The 26877-nt window shown below is 40.8% G+C and overlaps 1 protein-coding gene across 1 annotated transcript; it reads right to left on the bottom strand.

Annotated features, from left to right (window-relative positions):
- On the bottom strand, positions 1-24430 carry gfra1b (gdnf family receptor alpha 1b; the record flags this gene model as incomplete). Its single annotated transcript, XM_080517491.1, has 10 exons — positions 1-153; positions 1634-1681; positions 6417-6613; positions 7455-7589; positions 9043-9152; positions 9478-9650; positions 10007-10185; positions 23007-23090; positions 23771-24091; positions 24391-24430. The coding sequence occupies 10 exons, from the start codon at positions 24428-24430 to the stop codon at positions 1-3; spliced, it is 1440 nt and encodes a 479-aa protein (XP_080373617.1).
- Between the last annotated feature and the right edge of the window lie 2447 nt (positions 24431-26877).

The raw sequence follows: 26877 nt of genomic DNA, 5'->3' as shown, positions 1-26877 counted from the left end.
CTACAAAAGCTGGAAGCCTCCGAGCTGCGATGCCGTTGACGCCGAAGCAAAAGCGAGAGCGAGGAGCAGCGTGGGGAGGCGCGGCGAGGCCGGTTCGGCCGGCGAGCTTCGGGCGATGGCGTTGGAGTCGCCGGACTCGTCCAGCGGATGTTTCTGGAGGGAGGGAGCATAGTCAGTGTCACAGTCGGGGACAAGAGAAGAGACACTGGACTCGTTAAGTCTCTTTCAGGCGGAGGTGAAGGAAACGTCCTGTTTATACGGCAACGATTTCAAGTGAAAACACGAGACTTTTCGAAAATGCTTGGTCTCCTACAAGCTACTGCACATGCGAGAAGGTCGTGGGTTCAAATCCAGCCCGGGGCCTTTCCGTGTGGAGGTTGCGTGTTCTCTGTGTGGGTTTCCTCCAGGAACTCAGTCCAATAAAACATGCGCTATGTGGCCGCTGACCGACCGGTCAACTGGGTGAATTAATAAAGTACGATTCTTCTTCTTGTGCACATGTGCAGGTAAGTAACAACAATGGCGCCCCCCGGAGTGTCAATGACTCCCAGTCCATATTCCATGTGCTCTCGTTGTTAATGCTTATAGCGTTTTATTCTCTGCATGTGGCGTCACGTCATTTTCAGAATGTTGTGTTGTAAAAGTGAAACTTTCCTGAAGCTAAAATGTACAAAGAATGACGTTGTAGCGCTGCATTATGTAATAGAGGCCTAATAATGTAATAAATGTTCAACTCATTATGTAATAGCACGCCATTTTGTAATAATACGCTGCAAATTTCACATTTTCACTTTCTTGAACACATTTTCGAAGAAACTTTGTCACATTGTGTAATAACTTGTTATCAGTTATTACGAATTGCGGGTTAAATGATTAAATGGACTCAGTGATACTTCTACTACAATCTGGTTTCATTTCTTCAAGAAACTAACAACGTCTGGTGGAAATACTGATTGTCTTGTCGAGCAGCCACAATGGCAGCTGATCTAAAAGGTTCAACCTGATTCAGAGCTTCGTTCTGCCGTCGCTTTGTTGGCCGGACATGAGCAGAACCAGAGAGTGACATGATTCCAGTCCAACTGAATCTTCATTTCTTTCGTCATTATTAAACATAGAACCATGGATAAATGGATAAAGGGCAAAATGTGTTGCATAATGCACCAAATGATTACATTTCCTTTAAAGTGGAACACCCACATTTTGTAATAACTGTTGAAATGTGTAACAAGCTATAACAAAATGTGGCATTATTGCGTAATGAGGTGAAGATTGATACCATTATTACATAATGTGGCGCTGAGGGTGCGTTTTCACTTCGGTCGTGATCGAAAAGCTTAAACCCTCCTGTACAGACATGCAAAGACGATGAGATGCAGTGACGGGAGAAATATCAGCTCCGAGGAGGAATAACCTCCAGATGCCACATTCACTTTGATGGGGGACGTTATATAATGTTTAGTACGCAGGAGGGACGTTCCCGACACCCTCACTGTGTGAACTGAGGCAAACAGTTAAAGCAAACCTCTGAACCATCGCTGACAGTTTGTGCTCCGATTTGACGGAAGATTTTTGGATCCATATATGTGTAGGATCTGTTGTAGTGTAGTTATATTTAGAATAAAACGATGCTTACCACACAGAGAGAAGAATCCACCGTTTGATTCGACACCAGTTTTTGAGCCTGAGAGCAAAGAAAGAAGGTAGAAAGACATGAGGCGGGTTTAAAAAAAAAGAAAACGGTATTACATATTCAAATGCTTATACCTTTTATTTTGAAATTATATACCTAAGTCCTTGTGAAATGAGTCTCATTGAGTGTGTTTGTTTCCAGAACATCTCCTGTTTGTGTTCTCTCAAGGTTAAAACTGTTAAATGCATTTCAACTTTCCTCCGACTGCTTCAAAATACTCGCATACGTACACACACACACACACACACACACACACACACACACACACACACACACACACACACACACACACACACACACACACACAAACAAACAAAGGTAAAATCACAGATACAGAGCGGGAGTACAGGAAATGATAAAGTGACTCTATAGTGGTTTGGGAACAGAATAAACAGTCCATGTGTTGGTTCTTAAGTAGAGAGAATTCTATGAACCGGGAATCTGGAGAAGAATGATTAATTGCTTTATCGGAGGTCTTTTCTCCTCGAGGATGTTTTACTGGCGATAAATCATATTATCGCTATTAAAAGCCAATATGATAGATTGTCCCTCTTAAGGTATGAGATATCATCTCATTTAAAAAAAAATAAAAAAAACCCCAAAAAACCATACGGCCAAGTAGTATTTATCAGAAGAGTCTAGCAGATATCTGAAGTGTTTGGTGAAGCCCCAGCCACGTAAAAAGCAAAAAAGAAATCCAAAGTAGCAGGAGTGGCTTTGAGCACAATTAAGCAAAACATGCAATTTATGATGTTAAATGTCAGAATCGGCACATTGAATTGATTTCCTGCAACTGCATTTGGTATTTCAAATATCCATTTGCATGTCATTACCCCCGACTGCTGCTAGCCATTCTGCAGGCACTCTTTATTTAAAGTCAGAGACTTTTTTTTTTTTTTTTTTGCAAATGAGATATTTTAGATTTGTGTGCACGTGACTGAATACCTACTGACTAATGAGCTCGAGCTGTGTGAAATATTGCAACTGATCCACAAAAACAATGTCATCATGAGATCAATTTGACAGCTGTTGAGAGATTTTTTTTTTGGTCGTGTCACACGAGCTTTTGTTCGCAGGTGTTTGTTTGTTTTGTTGGGTTTTTTTTTACATGGTTGATTTGATGGAGGACTTTGTGTCCCTGTTTCAGCTGCTTGAATAGATGATCTTATAAAGTGTAGTGTTGGAAATCTCGGCAGATCAATGAACGGAAAGATTAGCGTGGCTGATCCATTTAAAACAGTCAGAAGAGGCTCAGACATATTTTTCTCTCACGTAACTATGAAATCAGACTTGGAGGGACTGTTTCTGTCTGTTCCAGGCGCTCCGCACAGAGAAGCTGCCCCCTGGCCAACATTACTGACATTAATTAATGCTTTAAATGACTTGTTTGCACAAACCAGAATCAACCAGATCATTTGTGGTCGTCAGACTAAAACTACAAACTCTGCACATATACCTTTAGGTCGGAATAAAGATGATCCTGATGACTGCCTCTTTTCTCATGTCTGATTTTCTTTTCCTCTTTATTTAAAAAAAAAGTATACACTTGATGCTCAGTGAGGTTTGTCACTATGTTTCTCTAAGGTTCTTGTTCAAATCTGACATAACGTGAGCAGAAAACGACTGTGAATATAAGAACACACAACGTTTTCAGACCTATTTTCTAACTTTATACGTCCTCTGAGGCTGATAACACCAAAGGTAGTTACAATCGCGGTAAAGTTGAAGTTTCTTATCGCAGGAGTACTTTGAGTCTTCAGCAGCAGTTAAATACAAACGCATGCACGGTTCTGAGATAACTTGTTTAGCAGTAACTTACAAGATGAAACATTTATTCTCTTGTTGCGGCAGTTAATGTTCTTAAAAATTCAACTTAAATCATTGGCCAACACAATTTTACAATTTCCCCGCATTTCACCTGGGCAGAGAATTAGAGTCCAGAACACAAAATGATGAAATTCGATGTAAAGAAATAACTTTTAGAAAAATTATTGAGTAAAAAAAAAAAAGCATGAGCAAGAAGCCCACATAAGTAAAATTTCACAGGGAATTTAAAAGTGTAGTGTGGAATACTTCTTTGATGATTCTTTCATTTGGTCGTGGTTGTGTCAAACTGTAGGTTTGTACATTTGAGTCCTGAATCTAAATCTAGCATCTCGTCTGCAACCTGCAGCTCTTTACTCCATCTGAGATCAATTCTGGGATAAAAAAAATTGTTTTAAATGAACTACAATTGGAAAAAATAGCTAAAACCACCATGACTGGGGAAAAATGGCTTAAAAAAACACAAAATGTCTACAATTACTAAATGAATAAAAAAGCTTAAAATGAGGAATAAACATGCACAACGACTTAAAAGAGCAAAAATGGTTAAAAATCTCAAGTGTTAAAATTGTCTAAAAAAGAAGGGTGAAATCACTAATTAAATCTTTCATATTCTAAATGATCATTGAAACCCCATGAATTCAAATCTTTGCACGTATATCAAAATTATACATGAAACCCTCTAAAAGCGGCGTTACGCCTCGTTTTATAGGTTCTGTTTCTCCACTTCAGTTTGATTTGGTGGAAAGTGATAAAAACGGCTCTTTTGCTGAAATGTGATCGAGTCTGTCCCCAAGAAGACAAAAAAATGGTTATTTACTGACTAATAAAACAATATGCCATAATGCAGAATAAAAATTAAAATGAGGTGGACAGAAGAAAACAAACGCTGTACTTAAGAGTTTAGAATAAAGAATTGCTATATTTTCACCACAGCTTGTAAAACGATTAATCTCACTCGGCTCCTCATCATGTAGTTTGTTGGAGGGAAGAAAAAAAAAGCGGTTAATCTTCTCTGTGGAGCTTTGTTACTGGCCCACACACACACACACACACACACAGAGTGACACACACACTACCCCTGTGGGCCATTTCTGATGTTACAGTGGCAACCAATTAGCTTTGACATGACAGCTTAGGAAACTCTGACTCCACTGCGACGTCTCATCTTTCTGCCCAGAAGGGGGGATTCTGCGCATGCCATCATAAAGCCGTCCCCGATTCATCAAGGTGACAGAGCCCAGACGTCTGACTCTCAGACAGAAGCTCGGAATAGATCCCCACCTGATGTTTATGTCTCAATTTAGATGCCGCCGTTTATTTCCGCAAGTTTTGAAAGATTTCCGAAGCCTTCAAGCGCATAAGGAAAAGAAAAAAAACAAAAACAAACCAAAGAGTCTGAACATTTATCAGCAGATTTGCTATCGTGGAAGGACTTTGGAGTTTGTCCTTTATTTTCTCTGAAAAAGGGAAAAGAGACACAGCCACAGGTAGCAAGTACGGTTATGAAGTAGTAATTGTGAAAATGGAAGATAATAATTACCTTGCTGTGTTTACAAAGAAATCCTCTGGAAGGCCAATAAACCTTCTCGGTTAATGAGATGAGTGGAGGTGTCAACTGGCTGACAGTCACCCCTCTGAGTCTGGTAGAATTTAATTGTGTCGCTCTATTATTTGTAGATTTATAACACAGAAAGCTTTATACTGGCTGTAAGGGTCAGTTTTGGGTTGCATAAGTTGGAGCAATCCAGTATAATCAGGAGAACATGGAGATAAAACAGTGGTTATTATGAAGTATATCGCCACCAGGGGGCCTTTCTGTGTGAGTCTACATGTTCCCCATACATGTTGGCTTTCTTCCCTCCTGTATTTCAAAGGCATGCAGCGCTAATAGGAGACGCTCAAATGGTCATAGTTGCATACTTGTGCGTTTTTCATTTTACTTAAAAAATGTTTTGATTTCATGTGGAAAACCACAGTATTGTTTGTAATGTCTTGACTAAAAATAGCTGAAGTTTAAACAGCTGCAATTGATAAAACTTGATAAAATATCGAAAACTACAAAAGCAAAACTCAACAGAAAAACAGCCAAAATTATAAAGTCGGGAAAAAAAGAAAACGGTCAAAAACGCTTAAAATGGCCAATATTGCTCAAAGAACATTGAATATTGTAATAAATGTAAATATTACTGCTTCTGTGAGTATTTTCACCCATCTGGGTCTCCTGTATGTCCATGGTTATATATGTATGCATGTATGTATGTATGTATGTTCTCTTGTGTGCCACTAGTCTATCGTTAACCAATATGGAACTGCGGTGATGATAGAATTTGCCTATGCAGGATTAATAAAGTCTGAACTATTGTATTGTATTGTATTGTCTTCTATTCTATGTGAACCTGCTCGAACCACAGTGGCTATAAATGGCTAAAATAGTAAAAAAGTGCAAAAAGTCCATGAGAAAACAAGAAATGTTTTGAACATTTGATACAGGAGCACAAAAAGTTAAAGTATATCTAAATGTAATTTTATTCATTTCAGATAATTGGTACATTTTGCTGCTTCAGACAAATTATATTTGGTGGAAAAATCTGAAAAATGGCCATGAAGGTCCCAGACCGCTGGCCTGGATCAATAAAGGGTGTATGAATGGATGGAATTGGATTAATTATGATCATTTTTTTTTGCTGTTAATTACTTGAGTTAATCTTTACCTTCAAGCAAGTTTATTTTGATATCCCAAACAATCGTGCTCATTCTTTCCATTGACTGACATCTATTCACCCGCCGACTGGTGATTATACAAAGTTTTTCAAATACTATCCAATTATTCAGTCACTTCCATCCCCACATGGACGTTGTTGTCGGTGTGAAAACTGCTTCAGTCCACATTGAGGCTCACCTGTAAGGTCCCGCAGATTTGATAGAGCGAGTTTCCATCGGCGCCCAGTTTGCCCACGTCCGTCAGCGCGTCCAGAGCGTTGCCGCTTCGCTCTTTGCCCTTCCGGGTGACGCTCGACTCCGCCGTCGGCTGAATGGGAGGCTGCGGCTGCCAAACTCCGACATCGGTGCCGTTTCCAAATGCCTGGATGGCGTTACCTACAAAAGAAGAGCACGGGGACCCTGTAAATATCCTTTTTCTTTTTTTGTGGATACAGGAAAAGTGAGAAAATACTCGCTGCAGATCTGGCAAAATTCACCAGTGATTCAGCTGCAGGATGTTAATTCATGTAATGAGCATCCGTTCACCAGGATGACCTCCGAGCCCCATATTTTCTAAAGTATAGTCTGCACATCTCATAAGCGAGCCGACCGCCTTCTGTCTTTGCCTTGGAAATAAAGTGCAGGTGACCTGAAACGCTCTGCCAGTGTCCCGACTAAAAGCTGCTGATAATTGATACTTCAAATAATTGGGGAGGAAAATAAATGACTCTGGCTTTTCTCTGAGGCCTCTTTTTAAAACCAGCGTCTGCATGAAATATCTATGATTTGCGAAACTGTGCAAAAAGTTTACTTCGGAAGTAATTTTTCATGATTTTTTTCCCCCTCATTTGGTTATTTTAGATCGACGATGTAAAAAGCCTGTTTTTCTTTCTGCTGAACCTTAACAACTGTAAAAACAATCATGAAAACGTATTGTCAAAGCTTATCATTAATTATACTACTATTATAAAATCCGACGGTGCCTCTGAATGCTACTTACATCTATTTACATCTTAAAGCAGTGGAATTACAGAAAACATGGACATGTGATGCTCATAATAGAGGCTGTGTGAAGTTAGAATTTAGAAGAAAAGCCAATTTGAAGTCAAGGTAATTCTTCAATCGGACGTTATTTAGAAAGGAAATGTATTTGGGCATTGTCCTGTGTGGACTTCGCTGAACGGTGGCGGCAAACCAACCGTGAAGCAGTGGAGAGGATGGATAGAGGGAAACTCACGCAGGCATCGATTGTTTGTGAATAACTCCGTGAATTTTTCACAGTCCGTCCTGCTGTTTCCGCTGCTGCCGCAGTCGCACCATGGCGACAGGCTGATACCGGAGGACCGCTCGTAATTCGGTGTCATCACCGTACCTGCGGCGGGAAAAAGAGAAGAGCGCCAGGCAGTGTGATTGTCGTCCTTTTATCCTGTTTTTAGGAAGCTTTCACCTCATTTCATGGAAATCTGTGTTTTAAATATGATCAATATTCTACAGGTGCCTTTTTTTTTTCCCTTTTTGTCATAGAAGACACAAACTCTCTCCTTTTTTGCCACGATTGGCAACTTGCTGCATCGCGACTACAAGCCTCATTGACTAGTTCAGTTTCCCCCTGATCAACATCCACAAGTGCTGAGATCAACAGAGGTGGAGGAGAGAAGCAAGGAAGCTGCTTTCGGGGCCACTGATGCTGAAAACCCGACTGGGGCCCTTTGTACTGCATGGGCAAAAAGTTCAACCGAAAAGATGTTCTTCCAGTGAGTGAGGGCGAGTGCACACGTAGTTATTGTGCATTTTTAACATTGTTTAGCAGAAGGCTAAAGATTAGCGATTTATTAAATATGTGCAGGTAAAATGTCACTGCTTACGAGACAATATAATTCAGAAATGAATAGAACGGTTGTTTATTGTCATCATTAACAGCAGTGAAATGTAGTTCCTCTGTAGCAGCAATAAATACAATATAATAAATGTAAGATGGTGCTTGTGGTTTGATATATAATTAAAGACATTCTTGTTAATGCAGTCCTATGTTCCATGCATCATTTCCCAAAGTATCCCAAAAGTAGTTAGAAATGTTAACACATTTTACAGTTTTCTTCTCAACATGTGACCTAAGAAATGCATAAAATGACATTTTTTAGCCATCATGTGTTATTTTAAAGATGCTTAAACGCTTTACAGCTGATGAGATCATCATAAAACACATTTCAGTTCGGGGGCCACACACACACACACACACACACACACACACACACACACACACACACACACACACACACACACACACACACACACACACACACACACACACACACACACCCTTTTATAAAGCTACGTTTATAATAAAACTTCGGGAAGCATTTTTCCCGTCAGACTAACAGTAATTCAATAAATTATTACATAAAATGACTACAATCCCAACATGAAGCCAATTTTTATATCGTCTTCTGATGATACATTAAAATGTCGAAAAAAGACGCCTCCATTATGTTGCATCATGGGTGTTTTTACAAACTCACCCTGACGCAAGTTGGACTTCTTTCATGGCAGCAATACGATATCTCAGCTAGGCCGTGAGTGTTGTGTTGCATCGGCTCCTCCTCACAGATGTGTTCAAAAATCAATGTTTTCTGTGACATTTTTACAAACTGCTTGGTGGTTTTGGTCGGATTAAAGCCTCTTGAGACCCGACTTTGGCCCACGGGCCTTATGTTTGACGCCCCTGTCGTAAATAACGAAAGCCCCTTTAGCTCTGCGTTGGAAAGAGCTGAAAAGTGTTAAAAAAAATAATCTGTCCGTCCAGCGGTAAGTCAACAGTAACTCACCGATGAGCCCAGAGTAGGAGAGCAAACAGTCGGCGTAGTTCTCCCTCAGACAGCCAGAGATGGAGTGAGCTTCAGGTTGACAGTTGCTGATGAAGTCTGCCAGCCGTGACCTACAAACAAGAGAAACACACGTTCAGACTTCGTCACATGCAGTGATCCTTCACTAAATTACGCAGAAAATCCCAGCTGCGTGGTTTTCGTAAATTATAATATAGACTTTGAATTTGAAGTGTGTTTGGTTAAACGCCCTGAGTGTCCCAGACCTACATGATATACCAGCCATACATACCCTGTGTACCCTACATATGTAAAATGTGACAGGGATTTCACTCCCAGTACTTTCTCACTGCACAGATATTACAAAGGCTCCTCTGTGCGCAAGGAAAAGAGGATTGAAATGGGGACAACAAACAAACAAACAATAAAGCTTCTTACCTGCAGATGTAGTTGGTCTTGCATGTGTTCTGAAGAGACAGACAGTTCGCTTTGTCCTTGTCCTCGTAGGAGCAGACCGGCACGATGGTTTGCCGCCTGCGTTCGGCACATGCCGGCTGATCCCCCGACCGGCAGGAGCAGAACAGCATCCCATAGCTGTACTTAGCTGGAACCTTGGATTTTGGACAGGAAGAAAAAAAAAAAACAACGAGCCCATAACAACACACTGAAGCCAGTGGAGTCGTCAACTGCAAACGCTCACCGTCTGTGAGGACGGTGTTGACGTTAAGGTTTGTTGAACTCTTTAACTTTATCAACATGTTCATGCACTCTCTGGGAGAAAGCGGATTATATGAAGTGTTTAGATGCACAATGGATGCTGCCCACAGTGGAAAAATGGCTTTTGATGGCCGCTTATGCAGTGGCTTTTGGTGTGAAATCATGCTGAAAATGCTTTTGATGGCTTTCGACACGCGGCATGCATTGATGGTTTTTGGATTCGACACTGAAACATTACTTGTTTAATTACCTTGTCAAAGAACTGTCGGAGCGCCTTGTGACATTTGCGCTTGTTGCAGACTTCAGAAACGGACACCCTGCTAGTGCAGGGGTTGATGTAAGCCGAGCGATATTTCTTACACATGTCGTTCAGGTTGCAGGCTTTGGCTGCATTCAGACAGTTGTTCTCCTTTACGGAAGCAGGTTCGGCTGAGGAAGAGAAAGAGGGGGAAAGCAGCTTTGTCATCGAGATTAGAATTAAAGAAAAACTTTCATTTGCTCTTTCGGGAACGTTTTACTCATGATTCTCATTTGCAAAATACAAATCCACTCTGAACACGTGTGTGAAATCTCTATGCTAAAGCATCTCTAAGTGTCTGTTAGATACAGAGGAAACTATGCACTTATGTAATTCAGTTAAATAAAAGCCTCAGTGTCATTACTGATCATGCCACCATTATCCAAATGATATGAAGTGAAAATTCATCCAGAAGTCATCACCGCAACAAAGCAAATCTCTATTCGGTGTTCACAAATTGGTCCCTGGGTACCTTTTGTGTGCTTAAACACATTTAATCTCGGGATTGCCTCATTTACCAAATCATTGTTTGGCGCTGCGAAATAGCATCAGTATGAGAGCTTTGAGTCCCGTAGAAATCAATCACGCCTGCATTTACAAACACAATCACTCGCTGGGAAATTGTCGTGAAATATGCTCCGATTTGTCGACTGCTTTTGTTGGAATTGCTTTTTCACGGTTGTGTTCTTAAGGATTAATCTTGCATTTGGGCGTTTGGTATCAGATCCCTCCATCAGGCTGACCTTTACGATCAAGCCCCGCCCCCTGTACAGTACCCATAATGAGTCCTCGCCGCACGGTCACCTCAAGGTGACCGTTTCCCACCCAGCCTCACTAAACATCTACTAAACAATATCTCAAACTCAAAAATGTTGAGTGTTTTTTTCTTCTCTCCCTAATAGTCTTGTAGTCACACACAAAAACAAAATACAGAATAAGAGAATGAAATGGGCCTTTAATCTGTCAGGGATCCTTCATCACGCCGCTTCTGCACTCTAAACATGAGCTTCATTTGGTTTTCATGTCAACATAATTGATGGCCTTGTGAGAAACCGTGTGTTTGCATGTGTCGTGTCCAGCGTGGTCCCGGGGAGTGTCGCACTGACTCAAGTAGAAGATTCTCAATCATTTGCACGTTTTCAAGTTGTAGTGTCTCAGCCATTCAGGTGATTAGGTTGTCACTGTTGTCTACATCTGTACGATTCAAACCCTCCCGTCAGACTGGGAGCACGTTTCCCTTTCGGCTTGAGAAACCAAGTCACCCATGCTGCTTCCTCTCTCGTACGTCATCCCTCCGGTCGCAGCGCGAGCACTCCGCGGGCCACATAATGTGTCTCTCGTCTCGTTTCTTCTCGTTTGTTGTAGCTAAAGCCCTCCCTGCTCCACTGGCTCCCGCGCAGTAACACAAACTGTATCCTCGGCCTCGACACGGAAGAGTGAATTCTGTAATTTTTTTGCCTTTTGAGGTGGAATCGAAGCGCTGCACTCCTTTCATACACCGCAGAACGTGCCGTGATTAAATCTGAATACGTTCCTGAACCTTGGGTTAATCACACATTACAAAACCCATTACTTACATCTGACAAGTGCCCAGAGATGTTGGTTGCGATCCTTCATTGACCGTTTGTCACTTTGGGCCATAGGTGTGACAGTTTTACCTGAATTACTGTTAGTCTGAGGGGGAAAAATGCTTCCCGAAGTTGTATTATAAACATAGCTTTATAAAAGTGTGTGTGTGTGTGTGTGTGTGTGTGTGTGTGTGTGTGTGTGTGTGTGTGTGTGTGTGTGTGTGCATATAGCTGACAGGCCAAGCAAAGGGTGACTAAGAAGGTCACAGTGTGACTCCATATGAATAAACACCCCCTACAGCAGAAAATAACATTTCCTATCTGGAGCATTGTTGCATATAAAAATGCTCATTTTAGGATCGCACTTTTTCTTGTTTCTGAAGCCAGTTTCACTCCATTTGACTAGAATGTGAGAATCATGGTGACGATAAGAAATGGGGACATAAATACGGTCATCACTTCTTACATGATCATAATATTGTAATTCTGTCACTCATAATATTACAGTATTTGTGAAGCTGTTATGTTACCCTGCCAAAGGGTTATGGAGATGAAAGTGAGTTTTCTAGTTGAGAATCACTTTAATAACAATCCAACTGCACATGACCACCAACAGTCACTGCTGGCCCAACATGAAAACTACATTTTCTTCTGTGTTTCTGCCGTTGCAGTGTCGACGGACAGAAAATGCAAAAGCGATGCTTTCTCACTTGCGACATTGCGATGTAAACGGAGCCTTAGTGTAACGAGACTCAACTCTACAAAGATTTCAATTTCTTACCAAAAATTGTCTCAGAGTATCCCAATATTTTGACAGAAATCACAAGGCAGTTGCTAAATAGACATTTGCTATGTTAATACTGGTATCCAACCAGCACTAACTCGCACATTAATTTGTAGCAGTGATTAATTCATAAATCGCAGGATTTATTTATACTTTTTGACATTTACTCTGCTTCAAGTCTTTACAACACATTTTCTGAAACAAAAACAATGTATTTTCACTTGAAAAGTCGCGTAAACTGGGTCTCAGACGTCTGTAATCATTGCAGAGAGTGACGATGCACTTCGGTCTGTATTTCCTCTCGGCTTTCATGTCCTCGTTTCCCCGAGAAAACCCCCGTCACATCCTGAGTTGTTTCAGAGGCGACATCATATGTGGCATCGTATCTTGTTAAAAGGCCAAGTTCTGAGGTGAAACAAATCTAACACGGTCGTCTAAAGTTTCTGCCCCCCCGCCTGAGGAAGGCCACCAGGGCAGAAAACACAGGAATCTGACCCTCTGACCCCTCCCCCCAGCAAAAAAAGAAGTCAATACAAAAGACTTTTGGAAAGCTGTCAGCAAAGCAGAGTTAAATCCTAAATGTCACAGAGGAGGTGATGTGGTGTCCTGCAGAAGCTGCATTCACAGATACAGAAATAAAACAACATTTTGGTGTGCGTGCTATAGAAGTCAAGGACTTGCAGAAGTTATGCTTCAAGCTTAGTCTTAAAACTGGGCTTTAATTCTGTTTGTTTTGGCCGTTTATGCTGCCGAAGTCCAGGTTTTGTCTGGAATGTTCTATAATTGTATCAATGACATCACTTTTGTTTGCTATGCTGTATTGAAAATGCATTAAAAAGTGAGGCACATAAATCACAACTCATTTGAGTGTTTAATCTGCATTTATCATTGATAATTCAGTCACAATAATAGTGTATAATTATGGTTTCTATTCACGTATTGATTAACTGATCAAGGATTTCTAAAATAACCCAAGAAAAGCAACAATCGCTGGTCAAATGAATGGTCATGCTGCACGAACATAATTAAAGACCTCATGATGTGAGATTGGCAGAGTTAATGTCTCCAGTTAGAAATATCTACTAGAAATTCTACTACAACTTCCTGAAGTGACGCCGCAGTATATAATAATGGTGCAATATGGAATAATGTAATACATTTTCCCTTCATTATGTCATAATGCACATTTTGTAATACACTTTGCCGCATTTTGTAATAACTGGTTAGATTTTGCAAGAGTTGTTACACAATGTGGGTTAAATGATTAAATGCACTTACAGTCTGGTTTCTTTCATTCTAGCCCAGCTGAATTTAAATGTTTTACTCATTATTGAACATAGAACCATGTGTATGGATGAAGGGGAACATTTATTACATAATGCACCAAATTCAAAAAAAAAAAAAAAAAAGGTGGAACACCAAGTCCTGATATGCAATTCTGATTCTTTGCTGGGATCTGATTTTTTTCAAACATGACCTGCCGGATGAACGTGATCGGACTCCAGAGCGCGGAAGAAGACGACGTGAAGTCACGCCGAGCACATCTGGCACGCCGGTCAGCACCAGGGTTGCCAGATGTGAATTATGCTTTCAGCCCAAAACATGTAAAACCCACACACCTCAATAAAGCGGCTCTGAATGACGTTTTGCCAAATAATCACTCACTTTATCTTTTTTTTCCCCCCCGCTCCTCTGAATGTAGTTCAAGAACATTAACGGGAACATGTGGTGAAGGACTCAACCTTTCTATCTGCATGTGACATGAAAAGCATCGTCCCTCATCCGAGAAGCACAGATTATAGTAATACACACAATATTAGTGTGACTCAAGAGGCGGCTGTGTGCCGGAACATCCTCAAGCAAAAAAAAAAAAAAAAAGGGACTCGACGATTCTGGATTAGTGTGAATCTCACTGTACGAGCTTAGCATAGTTTAGCCGATGACTGCGAGACCAAGCTAATTAAGTCATTTTACAGACTGATGAATGGGACTTTCAATCATCGCATTATGTTTTTAAGGGAGTTGTTTGCTTCAAAATCATTAAACATGACTATGATTGTGCTTTTTCTTTACAGGCACCTCCAATCCCACAAGGTCGCCTTATATAAAAACGTCAAAACATTTGATAGAAAACCATAAATGGCAGAATGTGTGATTTAAGACATAAATATTATTGAATGTAATAAAATAACTTTTGGCACTTTTTTAAAGAACATAAAGCTTCTACCTCTTATTCATGCAGATGATGCATCATTTTACAGTCTGTAATGCTAAGAGCCTTGAAGCTAAATTATGACATTTCTCCAGTGAATTTTTGTCAACGTGGAGCCAAAAATGTGTCTCGTGCGATGTCTGATAACCGTAATGCAGTCTGACGTCTGCATTTGCCTTTTACTGCAAATGGCCAAACTATCCAAATTGAGAAATCTACCGTTCCAAGAAGATAGTGGGTGTAATCGATGTGCTTCAATATCCATCAATGGGATTATTCTTTCCAAACCGATTTGTCTTTTGTGTGTCCTCTTTTGTCACTTCCCACATAAAGAAACAATAGTTGTCTCCTTAATGGCACCCTGCCTCCTGCCGGGCATCCCGCCAGCTTCACTGAATCCACTCTGGTGTCCTCGTTTTTATGACCAGACCCAAGACCCATTTATTAAGTGCACCCATGTAATTAGTAAAATCTCACTTACCCCCCCCTCCTCCATTCGAGTCATTTATCCTGCATTGGTTCAGAAAGCAGAGCACCGCACGTACGTTCTGCTGAGAATAAAAAGTCCCTTCAGACAAGGTTGTCATAACCGACTACAGTATTTAGCGATGGCGGTCCGAAGAAGCGATCAAACGGACCGTCTTTCAAAAGCCATTCGCCCGCGATGAGACGACACGTAGGCTCCTTTGGAAGTCAAACTACCCAAGAGATGGTTTGTTCTTTGCCACTGATAATGCGCCACGGCGCCTAGAAAACAGACTCCTACTTCAGATTTTGACTCACGAGTTGGGGAGATGAAGTCTTGACTTGACTTCTGGCACTCTGTCATTGCAGAAGACGAGAGGGAGGACGGAGTGTGAAGACTGAGTCAGACGCTCTGTGGTTATTCGGTGAGACTAAATGATATCAAAACGTTCACGAGCCTAAAAAAGCCTAAAAAAGACGTTTTTAAACATGGTTTTTCAGGAAGTGCAGGTCATTGTCATTGCACTGGACTGTGTACACAGTGATTTGCATGCAGAAGACGTTTTTTTCTCAGTGACGCAGTAATGCACTCGGTGGCTTTGGGAAGAGTGCGTCTGAGTGAAGGGTGTGGTTCCGCGCGCATAAAATAATTACTTGTCTTGTCTGCAAACGTGATCCCGTTTCACCTGCGACCCGAAAGCGCTTCTTCTTATCTCAGAGCCACGATTAGCCATCGCCTGCATCATTTACTTGTCGTGTCCCCGGCATCAGGTACACTCTTCTCGGTGAGGAAGATTGGCTTTCAGAGCTATTTTAACGGGCCTTGGTCTTCCAGCGACATGCATGTGTGTCACAGTGACAGGAAGTGAGTGAGTCAGCATCTGAATTACTGTGTGTGGAAATATGAACATGCATTTTGCAGAAAAAGTGACATTCTTGATTCACAGCATCAATAGTTTCTTTTTAACAGACGATATGGTTGAAATGGCTTTTAGCACATTCTCGCATGTACCTCCTCCCCCAAAACATCATGTAGAATTCTTTTGTATTGATGTCCCACAAGGTTTTTTTTTTTTTTTTTTTTATATTGACTGTTCAGTCAATTGGGTTTGGTTGCTTCTTAACAAAAGTCGGGGATGTCAGGTAAATGTTCTTCAGACAATAATCATTAAATCCTAAAATTACAAGTTAAGAGCAGAATGAGCTGTTTGGCAGATTTTGTTGGGTCCCACCCACAAACTCAGCTTACAATTATGGTACTAATTTAACAGGGAAGTAATAATAATAATAATAATAATAATAATAATAAATGTATGCTATCTAATTAGAGTGTAAAATCATGCAGTCAAGACTTATTCCACATTTGAGGATGTATTTCATTAGTTTGATCCATGTCTTGTAGTTTCATCAGCACTGAGATGCAATGATGGTTTTGTTTGTAAAACTTCGTGCCCTGAAACACCAAAGTTCTACTCTGCGGTTACACGCCATGTAAATGAATTCAAAACGTATTCTTCTCGGCTTTATTCAGTTAGAAGAAATTGAGTTATTCTGCAGAATAAAAACAAAGAAGCGGCACATGATTTGCTGATGTGGCGAAAAAGCAGTGTTAAAAAAAAATAAAAAAGGAGCAGCAGATTTTAAGTTGCTCTTCCACTATTAGCCACGGCGACGCCCAGCTGGAGAAGTTCATGTGTGTACACAGCATGCACAGGCACACTGGGCCCACTGAGATAAATACTAGCGACGATGAATCTGTTGCTTCAGGCAACGGAGCCACTGAATCAATATTGAGATCCAGGAAACAGAGACTCGTCATGCCAAATTTCTGGCCTTGTTCACTAACTAGTAGATAAACAGACACATACACATGGTTACATATTGTTTCAATCAACACAAACCGAGAGTTGCTCATCCCCAAAAAATAATGGAAGATATAAAATACCAATTAAGAAACAGGTGAGAATTTGGCATTCCAAACAGATGTCTGTCAAATTCATGCACGATGTTTCAGTTACAAACCCAGCACATGTTTACATCTTAAATGAAACATCAAGCCTTCGTACAATTAACCGGCTTCGCCAAAACCCAGCAGACTGCAGACGAAAAAAGAAAAAACGTAGACGCGTCACCAGGCCATCGAAGGACAAACACAGAGAAACCAGAGAAAACCCACTTATTACACCTAAACTTTCAAACTCCCAGCGGAGGAGCCGGAGTTGAACCCGACATTTCCCCTGTGAGGTGACGGTGCCGACCACTGCGCCGAGCCACACCACTGAGGACACGTCAGGAGGAAAAGGGGACGTACTGGAGGTCAGTCCAGTTTATTGTCACACTCACAACTCAGCAATTGTGCCATTGATAAAAGGTAAACAGAAGAAGTAAACATGTGATTAGAAATCAAATCTATGCTTATAGTCATGCGTGACGTTCATCTGCATTATAACTTTTGAAATAAATATCTAATATGACTTTATAATTTTCTTTTCTCATAATAATAATAATAATGTTTGATCAGTTCTGATCATTCTTTAATTGGAGAAACATCTTCACGTCTCTGAATCTTACAGTAACACAATTCTACTTACCGTAATTTCCAGTCTATAAGCTGCTATTTTGTTTTCACACGATTTGAACCCGCAGCTTAAACAATGACCCGACTATTTTATAGATTTGTGCAGATTAATGAGCTTCATACAGCGATACGTGGGTGATGTGTTCAGGTGCCTCAAGTAACTCCGACATTTCTTTGTTTTCTTTTTAAATTTGGTGGGTACGGCTCATATTCGATAGTCCGGAAATTACAGTAACCTGGTATAAATACATTCCCTTGCAAGCTATTACCATACTTAGTATAAAGAGATACAACAGCTTTCTTTTAAACTTAGTTAATGTGATGCATGTGATTCAGATAAACAGAAATACAAGACAATCAAAAGTATCTCAGTTGGGTTGTTACAAAGTCTTAGGATTTTGCTTTTAAACGCCTCCAACTGGCTCGGGATTTAAATGGGCCCCATTTACAGCAAAACATTTTCAAGTGAAAGCACAAAACTTTCATTGCCCGTTGGGTGCTTGGAGCGACTGAAAATGATTTGTTTTTTGAGAACAGCTCCCAAGGTGGATTGTTCTCTTCGCGTATGTGTGTGGTTTCATCACAAATACAAACAACAGCACCCACTAGTGGCCCAACATGAAAACATCATTACACTATCATGTAAACGTGAGACTTTTCTGAAACTTGCAATGTTGTCGTGGTAAATGGGGCCTGAATCACCTGTTAAATTCTGGAACTCAAACAAACTGTAGAACGTGATGTGAGTTTGAGTTTAGAAAATGTGTGTGTGAGAAAGGTGTCAACTCAGATTTGAAGAGATCTCTGATGCGTTTCGTCCAACCTGCCGGTGAAGCGGCTTCAATCACTTTGCGGGGGAGATTAGTGTTGTTTGGTTCAGACATGCTGATTTACCATATTATCCCATCATTCATGGTTCTAGAGATTTCCACTCGCTTGTCAAACCCCGCGTGATGAAATATAAGCAGAAAAGTGGAGGGAGAAGTAGACCAGAGAGGGGTTGTTCCTCCTCCTCATCCCAATCCCAGGAAATTGCACCCGAGTCTTACATGTTCTTTTCTGCTTGAAAAAAAAAATTCAAAAATCTCTTGGAGAACAATCTGTGCAGCACAGGTGTCAGACTTGTTGAGGAGCTGCAGGAAATCTTCATGAAGAGGTAAAGAATGTTCCGATATACCCCCTCCAAGCATCTTCAACTGTTGCTAAGCACTGCAAATTGTATAATCAAGAAGTTGCGGGTACATCTGGAATGAACGGATGAACAAGCATAACTCTGAGATACAAACTTTAGATGTTTGCTGCTCCGAGGCACTCAGGTTTATTTTTATAGGCATAAATGTGGTGTGTTAAGGACAGTCCCGTAATCTCGTCGTTCCCGCTGTCGGCATCAGGATACATCCTTGAAAGTCACTTTCACTGATTGATCACATTCATCGATTTACAAATGTTATAGCATTTCATTTCAGCTGTTCCTGGTGCTCAAGTCGTTAAAGTGGCTTGGATGTCGCGCCTCACAGGTTCAGCGGTATTATCACATTGTCACTGAGGATTTCTGCAGAGGCTGTGATGAGAAGTAAGTCTTAAGAAAGATTTATTTTAGAACAGAGAAGAAGCAAGAAGAGTAATATTTTCCTAGCATCTGTTGTTTCTGGCATGAGGGTATTTTAGAAACTAATCAACTAACAACTAACCACTAGCAGATAGTTGTCACAACATGTGGTAAACATGGTCTCCAGAGAATGGATTCCTATTTTTTTTTTTTAATTTAGCATGAAATCCCAACTCATAAAGCAAATACGACTCAACAAATATGAATAAATCCTTAGATTTAGGATTAAACCCCTGCCATTCTCATGTCTCAACTAATATGTGAGTTAGTACTGGTTGTATGCCCGCACTGACATAGCAAACATCTATTTATAAGCTGCTTTGTGATTTTTTTATCTTTATTTTTTTAATGAAAATATTAGCCCTTAAGTCAACTCTGAGACAATTTATGCTATAACATGTAAAACGAGTTGTGAGTCACCTTGCACAACATTGCCCTTTCATTTTCGTTTAGTAACAGTTTCGTGTTTACAAAGCGGTGTTTTGAAATCTTTGTCCAGTTCCACGGCAACGGTGTAGTTTTCTCCCAAGGCCACTAGCGGGTGCAGTTGCTTAGTTGTGTAATAAAACCACATACACAAACAAATGTACAGAAAAAAATACGGTACAAACATTAAGAACGGTGAGGACACGGATATTCCTATGGAGAGAGATTTTTTTTGTCATGCAATTTTGCATCAGAAAATACTGATCCATACCTTCTGCGACCACTAGGTGTCACTGTATGACAGCAGAATGCAACGCGTTTCCCTGACAACACAAGCACGATGTAACCAAATGTAACACAGTAGAATTTAAATAGGTCATATTCTGCAAACTTCACTTTCTAAAGGTTCTCCAGCAGTAATAATCGTCTCCATACCAGGAACGACGCTCCAGAAGTGTAGAGAGTCTCTCCTCTCTCTCCCTGGTTGTTCCAGGTTTTAAAAAGTGTGTTGCTCCAACCAGCCAATCAGAAATCAAACCCTATATAGTGTCATTGGGGGTTTAGCCAATCACAATCAAGGTAGGCTCCTTCCTTTGACTCCTTCCACAATCAGGCAGCTCTGCTCTGGCACATGGCACCACGAGAGGAAGTACTTCCTCCTCTTCCCATAGATGGGCGTGTGTGGGCGGAGCCAGTCCAGCTCACACAGACACAGCAGATTCTAAATGCAGCTCCTAGAATCCAATATTCTAATTGAGGGAAATCAAGGAAAAACTGGATTTGGGGCAATAAACTTAGAATACAATGTTTTTGGACCAATGAGACCATGTGAAAGTGTTGAAAATGTGGATAGTACAACCCCTGTAAAATACCAATGAAACTTCTGAGCGATGTGGTTAAAAGAAAATAAATTGTTTCCATTATGAAGGAAACAAAGAAGGTTACAGGTGATTTAAAACCACCGTGACCAGATAGTTCTGGAACATGAGTTGAATCTTATCGACAATTTTGTCTGGACATGGAAAAATTAAGGGTGACTTATATTGAAAAACGTTTCTTCCTCTTCGTGACACATTTTTTATTTGCAATTTGTCCTTGGGTGCGTCTGGAAAATACTAAAATACTCAAATAAGCGTCACATACAATGAAAATTGACATGTTTGACAAATTTGGCCTAAAAAAGCACTAAATTCAGGTTTCGTGACAAAAAAGTACCCATATGTATGTTATAATGTTGGCTACAGCAGCGCACTTGAATGTATTTGTCTCAAGTTGAATTAAAGTCTGCGTTTTTCCTCTGAATCGTTTCTTCATCTGGATCGTTAATTGTCTTAGAAGGAAAAGGCGAGAGTAACATCTTAGGATGTGAGACATCATTTCATTTACAAACTATTGAACTACTCTACAGCCACACTTTACACCTTGAACTGCAGTATAACAATCCTAACTGAAATTAAAGTTGTTTTTCTAATGTAATTTTGTGAACGCTACAGGGAAGCTGAGGGGCCGAGGAAAGTGGCATGTGGAGTCTCAGTCGCCGTTTGCGGACACCCTGCCATTCAAACACCCTTTATGACATGACATTTGCAATCTGTTGCCACAGCCCGCATTATTCTGCCTTTTAGAGCTTTTCTGACCATTCCTGCAATTTAGCTTTTCAGTTTCTATGGGCGGAGAAGCGTCTCTTTTCATACATGCCGAATGGCAGGCATCATAATCATGTAATACAGTATGGGTCATTCTATCTCAGCTGATACGTGCTATATTTCACGCTGTGAATTGCCCGAGGCCGGGCTTAGTTGCAGACAGGAATGAGGTCACTTATGGCAAATGGATTCTTGATATCTAACCCATTAAGTGATTCTGTCCTTTCCTGCAGGCCCCTGTGGCTGTTTACGCTCCGCTCTGTGTTAAGACGACGACTCGACTTCACTTCTACCTTTGCATCTCAATTTATCTTTCTCACGCAATTTAAGTCGAGGCGATTTCTCATAATAATAACAACCCCTAACAATAACAAGTCCTCCTGCCTGGCCGGAGTATAGGCAATCATTGACTTTGATAAAAGAGCACGTTAATGATGAATTGGTTTATTCAAGTAATCAAGGTTCACATATTCCTAATTTGCTCGAAGAGATTCCTCCGAGTTTTAAGCTCTCATGAAACTACATTAAGCATATGACTTTGCAATTGGAAAATGTCCCAAAACTCTCAGGCTGCTTGTTCTTGTTGGCTTTTTAATAATCACTATTTAGTTTTTACTGGTGGCTCCATTATTTGGAAGCCTTGTGAATGCTCAATCACTTCTACATTTTAATTCCCTGAAACTCTTTCCAGAGACTCTCGTGGCTGGACCCAACTCTCTAATCTATCTGCATTACTTCAGTGCAGGAGAGAAATGTGAATTTTAATAATGTTGTTTTTACTCTGCATTTGAAATACAGTTAGCCATTATGTCATCGCATGTGGAGCAGAGCCACGGTGATACGCTAAGTGGATTCAATCATAGAGAGAGCCGGGGAGGGGAGAGGAGAGGAGAGGAGGAAGGGAGGAGAAGGAGAATCAAACAACCATTTTTCCCCCCCTACTGAAATGGTAGCTGGCCAGTCCACCAGACATCCTCCTCCAGCCAGAAAACCCACAGCTGAGGAGTGCCAGAGAGTGTCACCTACACACAGCTCTTGTTCCGTCGGTGCCATTGAAACGCAGACAGATGGTTAATTGCTCCTCGGTGAATGTGCCTGTGCGATCTCAGCAGATCTAAATATGGGGCCCGTCCCGGTGTGTCTGCGCTCCTCTGGCATTCCAGGACATGTGAGGCAATTCAAATTCATGTCAGCAAACCTTTTTTTCTGGTTTTGCTCTTCCCTCTTTTATAATCTAAAGGTTTCCTTCGAACTCAAATAAAACAGCTTCTCTCCTCCAACACGGTGATCCAATAAAAAAAAAGTGACACATTAATGCTACTTCCAGCATCAGTGGAAAAAACATGCAGACCTCTCATCATTGCTTTGAGGGTTGAAAGTGAAATATACTAAATGACTCTGCTTTGTGTATGGTGGGTCACTGTGGCAGATAAAAGCTTTTGTGATGGATAATGGGCGTTGAAAGCTGCAGCCTGAAACCAGACAGCAATAGAAAAGAGTGGTTGTCAAACAGTGACAGATTTGTTGCCGTGATGTGGTAACTTAAGGTGGATTTAAAGTACCACTGAGAAATTACGGCCATAGGTACAGTGACTTAACATTTCACAAAGTCCAAAGTGACACATTGGGAATTCAAACAAACGTAAAGAATTAAAGCCTCTTACCAGCTATGATGGGAGCCAGGTGGAAGATATCTGACAGCCGGCTGTTAGCTGGTTCATATGGAGAGTATTCCAATAAATCATTACCTGCATGCAAAAAAAAAAAACAGTCAGTATAAAAATCTGTAAGTTGCTAAACGATATCACATCTTAGTCGCCTTCATTCACTTTTATTGACATGAACGGGACACTTTTATGTAACTCCCCTGTTGATTTTACTTTACAGACACATTCAACTCTTCACATGAATAATTAACAGTTTCCGTGGACTGGGATACAGTTTGCTTGAAAACATCCTTCAAATTTGTAAAACATGATTTACAATATAATTCAAAGTGATAGTAAGAGTGGGATAATTACATGTTCAGACATATGCAATGACAGCGGCCTCACTTATGGGCAGATTGAAATTCCACTTTATCCCACTTTAGACTGACATTGCATTACATTTTGAATGCTAATGTTGATCTTTTTTTCCACTGCATTTATTTGACTCACTAAACATACAATTTTATGATACTATGCATTATTGCATGATAAATTATTGAATAGGACAGGGAGTTGTGAAATGCCTACGCAAAAAAAGAAAGAAAGCAACATTTTGTGGCTGAATGTGGGAGTGGGAGCAACAAGAGGGGGCATTTCTGCACATTGGGAAACTCAAATCTGATTTTTGACACTTAAATAAGTGACACTGGATAATTGGGGGGTTTCTGTGTATTTTTCACATAAGTTCGAGGTGTTGTTCCCTCTAAACTAAAGAATACCTTGCAAGCTCTCAAATATGCTCCAAAAGATCCGGAGGCAGTTCTTCTCCTTTTTCATGCCTCTTCTACACCTGCAGTTGTACAGGGGGCTCTGCTTCATGGCATCTATGGCGTTGCGGCACTCGCCCTGCGCCTCCGGACCGGTGACTGCGGTGAAGTTGCTCTCCCTTCCCGCCACGCACTGCCTCATCGTCCGGTACTTGGTGCTGCAGGAGTACTCCTTTAAACACTGCTCGCTGGCCTTCACGCAGTCCAGCCGTGCGGACCGGGAGGCTGAGCTGCCGCCGCTGCGGGAGTCACCTTTCAAGGTGAACACGGAATCTGAGAAGTGAGCGAGAAGGATTTTCTGGCTGTGCGTAAAGTCCCCGGTGGACATGATTTACGCACAACTTTCTCCAGGTTCCTGGAGGTTTTATGATCACGATTTTGACGTACGATACAAAATATATGCATTAGATACAGTTCATGAGCCTTGAATGGTCTGCAAACACAACACCTGAAGCAAAAGATATAGATATGTTGCCGTTTGGCGAGAAGAGCATCTGTTTGGGAAAAACGATTTAAGCATGTCAATTATTGATTATAGCCTGATTGATTGAAAAATGAATAAAGTCACTTACCTAGAAAGGTCAATACAATGACAAAAGTTGTTAAAATCATAATGCCTTCGAGGGGGGGATTTAACAAGGAGTGTCGGGATTACACGCAAACGTCAAGAGAACTTGTCAGACAAATCCACTTCCCCTCGGGTCGCACATGAGGGCTCAAACGACGATGCATGGTGTAGATCCAACAGTGACAATCCCAGCTCTCCACTTGAGTCCCGCAGCTAAAATCACACCGAGCGTGACTTTCAGAAAACGCGAGCGAGACCTAAAGAAGAAGCGCGCCGATCGATCATTTTCACTCCGCTCCACTCTCACCAACTCCCGTGTTTGACCCTCAAACACTGAAAGCAAGTGTTTGATCCGACACAGTCTGGGAGGAAATGAAAAAAAGAAAAACTTTGGCTGGGCAACAGTCAGTGAATCAAAGCAGAAGCCAACGAGTTCAACTTATGAAGGACGCAGTGAACTTCAGCTGCGCGTCACGGAGAATGGATGAACAGAAAGCGGCTTTAAAGGATACATCCCCTCAAGAAAGTAGGAAGAAAAAAGGGAAATACATTCCGTGACAGGTGTGCAGAGCGAATGTTTGATCCGGACTGTCCTGCTTTCTGTGTGATGAGCAAACTGAAGGCGCGCAGGACTCAGCGTGCCTGGCTGTGACGTCATGCGGCTCTGCGCACAATATAAAGTCATTATCACGCGCGAGATGGCACCACCCGCCAGGAGACAGTCAAAACAAATGAATGGCTGGCGGCGAGCATTACACGTGCGACAGTAACATCTCGACTTATTAACTCGACGGAAAATCAACATTTAGAAGAGCTCATTGCGTATTTACGCAGCCATAACCTGCAGGCCTGCGGAGCACCAGATCTGTAGCAAGTCTCCAGCGATGTGTCCTGAAGTTAAAATATCGTTTTGCTCTACTATTCAGGACGCATATAAACTATTAATAGCTGGCGCACTTTTAATTCAAGTAAAGTAGTCTCAGGCTGTTGCATTTCTTTTTGTGATGAATCAACAGTGCCGAACGATTTCATTCAAACCATACAAATGGAGTGAGGAATTTGGAAGAAAAATGCGACCCACAGTATTGCTTCTTTATCTGAAATTGCTGCCGACAGAACTTTTTCTATCAAAGTTTTTTACTGCATCAGAAAAAAATGCAATCACATTTCCAGAATTGGAGAAAAATGAGGCAGTTGTGCTCAACCTCACAACTTTGACCTTCCATCCACTTCAATTTGATTGTATTTTCTAATTTACTTTTTTTTTTTTTTTTTTAAATCCTCAATGAGAGGACTTGTTGGCTAAACCAGAGGCAATACCCAAATCCTAATGACAAGAGGAGGTTCTGAAAAAATTATTCATTTTTACGTTTTGGAGGATTTTGCATTGCTTGAAGAAAAGTAAGGTTTACAACAAGTCATTGTTTTGCTCATTATCATAAAGAAGAAATCAGAACAATGTAGGGACAGTTGGATGAAAGCGCCTGCAGTCAGCTACAATGATCTAAAAACTCAATTGTTGAAGCGGGTAAAAAGGATGGTAGGATTCAATGGAAACAATCCAATCTACCGTTTGACACTTCAGTATGAATTGGTTGTATCTCAGCGCCATTAAATGCACCTTGTGAGCCCCTTCATATGATGCTATAAAAATATTTCACAGTTTCAAATCTGCCCTGAGTGTAGGAACCTCTGCAGGGCTTCATGGAATAATCCAGGCCCGAAGCTTGCAGCTTCACCTCTGAAAGACCGACTCTGCTAACATCAAAGGAAATAAAACATTAATCTTGGGAATTCAAAATAAATTGATACTTGAGGCCCACTTGACAGAGCAAACCGTTTACTCTCCTAACTCTACTGATCAAGAAACGAGTCTCATCGAGGCCTAATAAATAGTTGATTCAACAAGTCGTGGTTGTTGTCAGAGTTTTTGAAACAAAGTCTTTTAAGCACCAAACTACTTCTCATTTATTTATTATCGTCTTTATTCTATTCAAACTGCCTCAGGCCAGTTCGCATCCCCACAACACACTGACTTCACGAGATACTTCATGTGCACAAACCAGCCAAAGAGTCAAACAAGTAAAGCAGTTAAAACCACAACAGCAACGGAAAGATTCAACTTTTTTTTTTAACAAAAAAGAAAAAACAACCTATGAAATAGGTACATTAGTCATTATCAAGGATTAGACAACAGTGCTTCTTAATGGTGATGTTTATCTTTGGGTTCCAGACTGAATTAGATCAAATATGCATAGATATGTGACAAATGATTTGCTCAGGTAACTGATGTTGTTGGTCAGATGTTGGTGTCATGTGATTGATTTATTATATGTTCGTTTTTGATAAGATGAAAAAAATTACCTTTTATTGATGTGGGGGGAAAAAGTTGATTATTAATTTGCAGGAATGACAGATTTTCTATTTGGATTGTGGCAAAATTGAGATTTCTCTCACATATTGCTGTAGTTATTCTTCTGTTATTTGCTTA

The sequence above is a fragment of the Blennius ocellaris genome (genome assembly GCF_963422515.1).
Source record: "Blennius ocellaris genome assembly, chromosome: 21".
Classification (NCBI taxonomy): domain Eukaryota; kingdom Metazoa; phylum Chordata; class Actinopteri; order Blenniiformes; family Blenniidae; genus Blennius; species Blennius ocellaris.
Note: the sequence above shows the minus strand (reverse complement) of the source record. Positions and strands in the feature narration are given on the sequence as shown.